This window comes from Crocodylus porosus, unplaced genomic scaffold, assembly GCF_001723895.1.
Source record: "Crocodylus porosus isolate Cpor-Errol unplaced genomic scaffold, CroPor_comp1, whole genome shotgun sequence".
Taxonomy (NCBI): Eukaryota; Metazoa; Chordata; order Crocodylia; family Crocodylidae; genus Crocodylus; species Crocodylus porosus.
The window spans coordinates 5,896,333-5,906,386 of record NW_017728917.1 but is presented as its reverse complement, the minus strand read 5'-3'; the positions used below and the strand labels follow the sequence as shown (position 1 = coordinate 5,906,386).

At 37.8% G+C, this 10,054-nt stretch overlaps 1 protein-coding gene across 5 annotated transcripts in view; it reads left to right on the top strand.

Annotated features, from left to right (window-relative positions):
• Nucleotides 1-9,619, top strand: part of CNTN6 (contactin 6) — a 218,048-nt gene extending 208,429 nt beyond the window's left edge. For all 5 annotated transcript variants that reach the window (XM_019536617.1, XM_019536616.1, XM_019536620.1 and 2 more), the window contains 3 exons: nt 4,230-4,342; nt 6,316-6,484; nt 8,671-9,619. In XM_019536617.1, coding sequence (XP_019392162.1) covers nt 4,230-4,342; nt 6,316-6,484; nt 8,671-8,765 — 377 coding nt within the window. In that variant the 3' untranslated portion in view covers nt 8,766-9,619. The remainder of the gene's footprint in view (nt 1-4,229; nt 4,343-6,315; nt 6,485-8,670) is intronic.
• Nucleotides 9,620-10,054: the final 435 nt, after the last annotated feature.

Here is a 10,054-nt window from a genome sequence, read left to right as displayed (position 1 = left end):
AAAAATTCATATCCTAGCCCCACTGTTTTTTGTTGCTTTCAGTCACCAAAACAGTTTGTCCTCCTTCTCAAACAACTCACCAGAAGTAGGTCTAAAAACAATTTGTACCCACTTATGCTGTAAATTGAGTATCTTTTCCTGCGGCAAATTATCTGTGAAGAGATAGTGCTATAAGCAACTATATGCACAATTCAAAACGATTATTTTCTGTGGGCAAGTGTTCAGCCTATAGATTGCTTGTGAACCGCATGCTGCCTGTGTCACTTTAATGAATTTGCTATTTGTGAGCTGACATTCAAGCTGTGATTGGTCGCCTAGACAAAGGCTTACCTAGGCAGTACTTACCAAAAAAAAAAAGAGCAGTCTATTTCTTATTCCTTAGAGCAGTAATTTCTTTGTATTAAAGCTGTGTAATCATAACACTCAAAAGGGACATCGCAAAACCTCATTAATTAATACTTGAAAAATAGTAAGACCCTCAGAAATCTAGTGCTTTGTGACAAGTTAAAAGTAGTAGTAGTCCTAAATAAACTAAGCACTCTAACCCGTTCCACAAAGCAATAGGGTTTATGTACTGTAGTGGTAGATACGGGTTTTTGCCATGATCTAGAGCTGGTTTCCCACCATTTGAAGGGCTCTGTATCTAGGTTAAGTTTACTATTATTATCCCTACTATTTACAATTATTTAGCTACAGTAAGTTTAGGCACGTGTTACTGTTCAATCAATCACAGCCTTCTAAACAAGTTCTCTATACCAATGCGCCATGCCCACCCACCTCTATCCATCAGAGCATCAGAAGGCCTGTGATCAGGCTAGAAGACATTTTAGTTAACTGCTTTTCCATTTTCCTTTGATTATCATCACACTAGGAAGATGCATCAGAATAAGATCTGCCTGCAAGAATACTCAGCGGCCTACTAGAATACTCAATTATCTTGAGCTCAGCCTAGCTCAAGGTAATTGAATCTTTAAAATCTAAAAGATTGGTGTTGAGTCTTTGTCTGTTTGCTTAGCTTATTTTGATAAACTATGCTAATTATTTTAACTCAGATGGTCAAGTGGTTAGGTCTAGCCAAGCTGCCCACTTCCAAGGAGGTGAGGCAATAGGAAACGTAACTACAAGCTATCTTTTTGTTCTACCAAGCTTTTTAAACAAGGGCCTAATTTCACCTTGGAAGTAAAGTAATCTAGAGCAGCAGACTGTTCCAATTTAACTGGAGGAACAGCTAATATCTATGGCATTTGGGTAGGAATTAATGGGGCACAGCACACAATCCCATATTGGGTGATGCCGTCATTCCCTCCCACAGCATTTGAGAGTTCCTCTGTAAAGAGTAATGGTACATTATTTTCTCCTATATAGGTCACTTATATGGGAATAACCAGAGAATCCCTGGTAGCATAAATCTGGTTAAGCTTCTGTGCCACCAAAACAATTCTCTCCTAGATGAAAATAGTAACTACCAGCTTTTCCAAGTGGCTTTCAAGCACCAGTCTTACTTCCTAGAAGCCTTACTAATTCACACTGGTAGGTAAAGTCCCCTGCAGTCTTACTTACCAAATTTGGTATTGGTAAGCGCCCGAACCTTTAATATTATACTTTGTTTACAACAACTTTACAACTGTAAACATGTAATTAATACATATGGACCAAAAAGGAAGCATTTAATCTTGCCCTTTTCTTTTCATCTCTTTGCATTTTAATTCTTGGCCGTGCTTTTACTTGAAAGTGCAATGTAAGAACCAGTTTATTAAAATGAGTGCACAGTGTGAGCTATTTTTAATTATAATAACATGAAGAAACAGAGACAGAGGTAGCATTTCAGTGGGCCAGAGCTAGAATTTTCTCTCCGAGTCAGTTGTTTAAATGGAAAATAGACCATTTTTTGAAATTATTCTGTATATGACAGATGATATTCACACTCATACACACACAAACACTTAAATATTGCAATCTAACAGCAGGCTATAAAGGGGATAAATATATATTTACTCTATATTGACTACAGCTACTGTCAATCTTAGAACTATGTTAATGGCTCATTTACATTAAAGTTAAAATGATCTATTCAACATTAAAAATATATAATATTGCATTCTAACACTTTTTTCACTGGAAAAGGGAGGTGTTTTAATAAAACAGGCAGAATATCAAGTAAACAAACACCACACATCTATAATGAAAGCATTACCACTGAGTCAGTGTCTCAGTCTTCACAGCAGCAATTGTTTCAAGATTTCTAACACATGCTGGTTAAAATATATATATATATATATCAGGAAATAATGATTTTCTCTTCTTCTGTAGGCAAAATTCAGTCCATAAAGTTAAGTTTAGAGCTTATCTCCAATGTTGCAACTCCATTGATTTAAGTTCAACCAAACAGAATTTAGCTCCCTGTCTCTGTAGGTGCAATTCTTACTGAAATTTTTTGGACAAATTATATTACCATTTAATTTACTATATAAACTGCTTTAAATATAGGTACTCTCTCCTTCTGTTCATCCATACCGGTTGATTTACCTGTAGGGCCTATCTTAATGCATGCTTAAGTGTTTTGCTGAATGTTGACCATGTTCAACGTAAGAAATGATTTGATGATTATTTTTTGGTCATTTAATTCAGTTCATGGTTTACGGATTTTGCGGACTGTTTATTGCGTCTGTTGTTCTGAGCTATCACTATGGTATTTGTAATATGTTTTTTAGGGTGGCCTGGTATCTCTGCTCCTTGACTGCATGACTGAAACTTTTATATAGAGAAAATAGGCATGGTTGTGGGTGAAAGTTACTGCCAGGCAGCTTGAATTCCAGAGCAACTTAAATGGCAGAATAAAGGCATGTTCCTTCCTTTGGAAAAAAAAAAAAAGTGAAGTTCACCCATGCATAAGCATTGGTAACACTTTCATTTGAATACTCATGAGAATCTTCAATTGAGTATTCATGACAATTTGCCATCTGCGGATGTCCTTGTGAACAAATTGCTCATACAAATGTTTGCAGAAAGCAAATAAAAAGAGGTGGAGACTACCATTTAGAGGAACTCACTATTTTTATTTGGGTGAACATTCACAAAAGCTTTTATAAAGAAAATGAGCATCCAACCCAGCTTTCACATTATTTCTCAGTGAGGGATCACATCTGCTTGGTTACGGCTGGGTAGGCCACCAACACCTTGCTTCCCAAACAATAAAATGGATTAAGCCTCTCCACAATTATGAAACAAACAACACTATTTTTCTTGCATAATGTAACAATTAGTGTGCTCCATCTCTGTAGGAAACAAAAAAGATTATAGACTGGGACCAAATTAACAATTCCGTCTAATTTGCATATGTTAATCATCAAGGTATGATCTAGGAAGAGTAAAACATGGTGGGGGGAAGGAAGCATCTCAGAAATGTAACGTGTTCAAGTCTGACTCATTCAAATATCACTAGATCTATTATTCGTAGTAAATCCATTTTTTTCTCTTTCCTTTCTTCATTTCAATACATGTCTACGTATTTCCATATTTCTCATATTGCTCTCCTCCCAGACTTGAGCCCTAGCCAAGGAGCCATCATTAAACAACAGGAAACAGTCCATGTCTTTGGACTGGTTATTTAGGGAATGGCAGTTTCACATATTCTTATTCTTATAGAATTCAATCCCTGTAATACATGGGTAATTTTCAGAGACATAAATGCTATTTTAATGGCAAACACCTTTGAAAAATCTATTTTTGATTTATCAGGGTACACGGACTCCTAGCATCTGACAGTGCTTTTATGATGGAACCAACAGAGACTTCAACACCTAATTCCTTCCAAACCTTGTAACCTGGCCTCACAACTCATATCTGATATCACAGAATTGTTTTATCTCTTATATTTTGTTTTAATATTTCTGAAATTCTCAAAGCAAAACATTCCATCACATACTGCATCTAAATGCTAATCATGCACTAAATTAAAACAAAAAAAACATTTGCTGTAGCTTAGCTTAGTCAGAGGGCCCCAGATCTTCTAAAATTCAAAATGCATTCTCCCAGTAAGTGATTTTGTATTATGAATAGAGCTTTACTAGTTTAACTAACATGAGACTGATGATAGACCGGAAAATATTTTTACTCCTCTTGATCTGAATCAGCCATGCATTAGTTACTTCCATGTCAGCGGCTCATTCAATTACAGTATGTAAATTAATATTCAATTGTATCTTGTGATTATCTTTTTCTTATTTAAGCACCAAGTCAACCACCAGCAAACATAGCATGGAAACTGACAAATTCAAAAATATGCTTGAATTGGGAACATGTAAAAACAATGGAAAATGAGTCAGAGGTGTTAGGCTACAAAGTAAGTAATTCTTTATCTTATGAAATCGTACATATTGTTTATAACAGAAGCATGGCAAAGAGAGCAAATGCATTGGTGAAAGCTACACTTGGTCCCATGTTAGTCAGTAAATGGAATATATGATTTCTTGAGTGTTTGGTATGTGTGATGGACAGTTAAATATTAACATTACAAGTGGGCTAAGACATTTCCCAATAAACAAGCAAAAACTCTTGTACTGTACCTTCAGTTCATAAGTGTATCTCTGCACATTTGGAGGAAAATAGATACATAGGTCATCATGTCAATAAGATCTTAGTGAAACTAATTTCCATACACCCATTATTTTTAAAAGGCTGAGAATAACACAGAATCGGTTTGCCATGGTTTTGAACACCACGGGATATATAACAATGGTCAAACTCAAAACTAGAAAGGTTCTTTGCATGGACACCTCAGGCCTGGTCCTGCACAAAGCTTATTCACATGGTTGAAAACAACTTGTACAAGTCTGTAGGTTCAAGACCTTTGTGCTCTCTGTCACCTGATTGACCCTAAGCTTGTCTGCTTAGTTATTTTCCCATGCACAAATAAAGCCTGTAATTTTTCTGGAGAGCACTCATCTCACATGCTATTGTTTTCAAATGTTTTATACTATTTGACTATTTGTGCATTTTGGGTATGAGTGGAGGGGGAGAGAGGAATTGGGGTTAGGAACTAGGGTCTTGAGCACCGTTAGCTTCATTCCTTTGTGCCTAAATTAGTTGCTTCAAAGGCAATATGTTTCTATTACATTTTGACATTGTAAGAGCTCTTTAAGTCTTTAAGTACTCACTACAATAAACCTACTTTAAGATGCCTGTTAACTGCATTTAGCCCTCTATTTCACTTTTCAGTGATTCATTTTAGCATAAAAATGTCAGGAGACTGTCAAGAGCAAGAAGTCATGTACTCTCAATGTTGTACTGGCAAAGAAAGGTATCTTACAATAAAGCTCATTCTTGCCTATAGGATTCACATATATACTTATCCCTGGCTAGCGCTCATGCACTAGTGAAATGGTCCAATCAACGTGCAAGCTGGCATAGTGATGAGCTAACAAAAAGATGCAAATGTAGAAAACCAAATCCGTCCTACCGTGTGCAGGGACTGTGCTTTGTTAGAAAAGACCTAGCTATTCAAAATTACTATCCCTTTCAAGCTCCAATAATATAAATCAAACACACACACACACACACACACACACACACACACTCATATATGGGTACATAATGGTATGTGTTTTTACCTTTACTACTTCACATAGATCATTTTAATGTTGAAATCCATCTTCCATGAGCTTTGAAAATTGGGCTCCAGTTGCATTCTGTGCTCTTTTGAATGTCTGTGTATTTTACCAGAGGCGCTCAGCAAAGCAACTCTTTTGAAAATGTAGCCTTAAGTCATAATAGGAGGGGTGAGCACAGATCTTTTTTTTTTTTTTTTTGAAAATAGGGCTCTTGTTTGTGTATTACAATGAACAGTTTTGAAAATGTGGCCTTACTGAGGTAGAGAAGCACCTAAAAATCTACCTTTAGATGCATAACATTTGCATGATTAGAGTGAAAAATATTGTACTGCATCAGTAGCTGCACTCTGAACAAGATTAACATATGAATAATAATGGTATTTCATTTCCCCCGACCTTATACTATGAAGTTTTGCTCTATTTTTGGTGGACAGTGCGTTACATGTAGGATAGAGACAAGCATTGAAAGTGAGTCACTACACCCATTAAACTCTGGTGCATCTCCACAGAAATGCTTGTAAGCTCCTGAAGAGGTCTATGTTTCTCTTGAATAAAGGCTGCAGGGTGCTTAAAATGCTTTTCAGAATTACATGTTTGACACACAAGGCAAAAATGCTCTCTGCAGAGAAATCAGAAAACCCTATATAAAGCTGCCACAAAAATCAAACAACCTCCATTTTTTCCCTCTTAATTCTTTTGTATTTAGATTTTGTACCGGCAAAACAGACAAAGCAAAACTCATGTATTGGAAACGAATAACACCTCGGCTGAGCTCCTGGTACCATTTGAAGAGGACTATATCATAGAAATAAGAACAGTCAGTGATGGTGGAGATGGCAGCAGTAGTGAAGAAATTAGGATACCAAAAATATCAAGTAAGTTTTTCCCCCCCGCTCTAACATTGAAAATAATATTGCAAGAAGCATGTGCTCCTCTGAAAGGAACAATTGCTAAATAAACCTTAGACACACTAGATGAGCATTAGGGTTTTTTTTTTTAATGCTAGGTAAATGTAGAGCAATCATTGCACACTTTAATTTTTAATGGACCAAAGGGAAAGCAATTTACACAGCAACTATTGATGGCCTAATTTTCCAGGCGCATCTTCCTCAACCCTGCCCTACAAAGACTAATGCTGAGGAAGGAATAAAATACCCTACCCAACACAGGGTTGTGGTTAATATGTATATATAATGTCGTCCTAAATTTGCTGGTTATTGACTTGAGGTTGCATTGGTTATGCCCTCCTCTTAGATTACCCTTTAAATGAGGGTCCTACCACCTCATGACACAGCCTTTGACACTGTTTCTCACCACATTCTCTCAAAAAACTAGGTGACTGTGGCATTGATGCCTACACAGTCAAATGGGTGGCCAATAGGCTAGATGGTCGTACCCAGAAAGTGGTGGTGGATGGGTCATTTTCGACCTGGAGGGATGTGGGCAGTAGAGTTTCCCAGAGCTCGGTCCTGGGGCCTGCACTGTTCAACAACTTGATCAGCGATTCAGATGTGGGCGTAGAAATCATGTTGTCCAATTTCGCTGACAACACCAAGATGTGGGGTGAGGTAGGCACGCTGGAGGGGAGGGACAGAATCCAGCTAGATCTAGACAGATTACAGAGGTGGGAGGATGAGATTAGGGTGGCATTCAATGCAGACAAGTGCAGGGTGCTGCATTTAGGGACAAAGAACCAGCAACACACCTATAGGCTGGGGAACACCCTTCCTGTCAACATGGTGGTAGAAAGGGATGTTGGAGTCATTGTTGACTCCAGGATGAACAGGAGCTGCCAATGTGAGGAAGCGGTCAGTAAGGCTAACCACACCTTGTCGTGCATCTACAGATGCAGCGCAAGCAGGTCCAGGGAGGTGATCCTCCCCCTCCATGCAGCACTGGTCAGGCCACAGCTGGAGTACTGCATCCAGTTCTGGGCACTGCACTTCAGGAGGGATGTGGCTAGCACTGAGAGGGTCCAGAGGCGGGCCACTTGCATGGTCAAGGGGCAGCAGGTCAGACCCTTTGAAGAGAGGCTAAAGGGCCTATTCAGCCTCCACAGGAGAAGGCTGAGAGGGGATCTGACAGCTGTTTACCAACTCACCGGGGGCACCATCAGAAATTGGGTAAGACTCTGTACCCTGGGCACCACCTGGGGTTACTAGGAATAAGAGCCACAAATTATTAGAGAGCAGGTTCAGGCTGGACATCAGGAGGCATTATTTCACAGTTAGGGCTGCCAGGCTCTGGAACGGGCTCCCAAGCCAGGTGGTTCTCTCCTACCTCAGGGATCTTCAAGAGGAAGCTGGATAGATATTTGGCTGGGGTGTTATGAACCCAGCACTCATTCCTGCCCAGGGCAGGGCGTTGGACCTGATGATCTGTTTAGGTCCCTTCTGACCCTAAGCACTATAATACTATGATACCTAACCTTCCTCATTTTCTGGGTAAAAATTGTTCAATGAAGTGTTTTTCAGTATACATGCCAATGAATTGTTCCAGAAATGTTGTGGAAGAGTGTACACAGTTTGTTAAATCTTTCTCGGGGTCCAGTCCAGTAGCTAGGAAATTCATGTGGGACTCTAGGCACAAATTCAAACGTTCTCAGTCGGAAAAAGCAGAAACTTGAACAGTTAGTAGAACAAGGCTTTGGGGTTGGGACTTTTTCTTATATAGAACAGTCCCCATAACTGAATAGTTAGGCTATTCACCTAGGATGTGGGAGTCTCAAGTTTAAGTCTCTGCTTCAATAATTTTTTCCTTATTCATCCCAAGTGGAATGCCTCCAATAACAGAAATTGAGAGCTACTTAATTTAGGACAACGAATAACCTCTGAAAGGTGGAAGACTCCTGTTCATGTCCCCGCTGTACCTGATTTGGATCATATATTTGAATCAGGGTTTCTTTAGTGACCTGGTCCTAATGATACAATTTATACCAATTTGGTATGAATCGTGTTTTGAGAATTAGTAGGATTTTTATTTTTTTTTACGTAAAAAAGATCTGAAAGAAAGTGTTCTTTCCCTATGAACTTCCTTGACTGAGGTTTTTATATTTTTACAGGTTTAAACTCCAAAGCTTCCCAAAGGGAAAACCATATAAAAATAACAACTGCGATAATGATACTGAGTTTCATTCTTACCATCTCAGTTCTTTGATGACTAAAGCCATTTTCAAATCATGGACTTTTGAAAGTAAATTACGTATAGATTTTATCTTGATACTTCAGCCACAGACAACATTCCTTAAAAAGTGATACCTACCAGGGCATGGGGAAGGGAAATAAACTGTACATTTTCTTAACAATGTAAATATCAATATTCTGTTAATGAAAAGAAAATCAAGCTTTGAAATTTGAGGATCAATGTATATAAATTAATTAAATGGAGTGGTGCCAAAATGTAGCTGTGTGATTGTAATAAGAATGATCTCTAATATAATGCACATAGTGATCTATGGTAGAAATCCCAGCTGATTGTATGGCGAACATGAAAGACCTGGGCTAGATAACCATGATGATAATGAAAAGAGAAAATGTTTGCAGTTGTTTGTGATGTGGATATGATTTATCCCATGTACCTCACTCTAATCTGTCAAAAAAAGAAGGAAAAAACCTCACAACTTCCAATTGAAAAAGATATTTATTTACATTTTTGCACACATTTGTATCAGGATATCACACTTTAGGATGTTACAAATCATGTAGTAACATATAATAAATCCTTTAACCTTTACTAAATTATTTTCAAGGGGGGAAACAACCAGATACTTGTGATAAAAGGAATTATGATCCAGTGTAAAGATATTTGACTTCATCAGTCTCTGGACCAGATCCTTTATGGGACAATCCTTTTTTTTTCTTATAGTACAGTATACCCAATATGTATATTCTCAAGTGTGTTTTTTTAAAACTGTTTTGTGCAATGGAGCTATTATGATCAATATAGCTAGCATTTTGGAGGTGCTAAATATTTACATCAATATTGTTATTAAATGGACATTTCATGGATGGTCAGTTAAATGTTTGACTTTCCTATTTTTTTCTACTATCCATGTAATTATGTGTTTCTGTTTTTCTAAAGCAACTGCTTCAATTTTGTTTTTTCTAAAAAACAAAAAATTAAAAAAAAAAATCAATAACTCCAAATCATTACTTTGTATGGTTACTTAATTACTTATGATCATGTTTTCATCTCACTGGGCACATCTACATGTGTTCCTATGGTGCCTTTGTTACTGCACCAGCATTTAGTACTTTTTTTTGGAAGTATTAACAGCCTGTACTGTGCTGTGTGCGCCGCTCATGGTTATTTTTAGCTGCTACATCACTGTAGCAACAGGCTATAATGAAGGAGCACGTTGGTACAGTGACATAACTGCAGCATCACGGTTTGTGACCACCGACACTATGTTGCCATAATGCGTCGCAACGGTAATGTAGCATCAC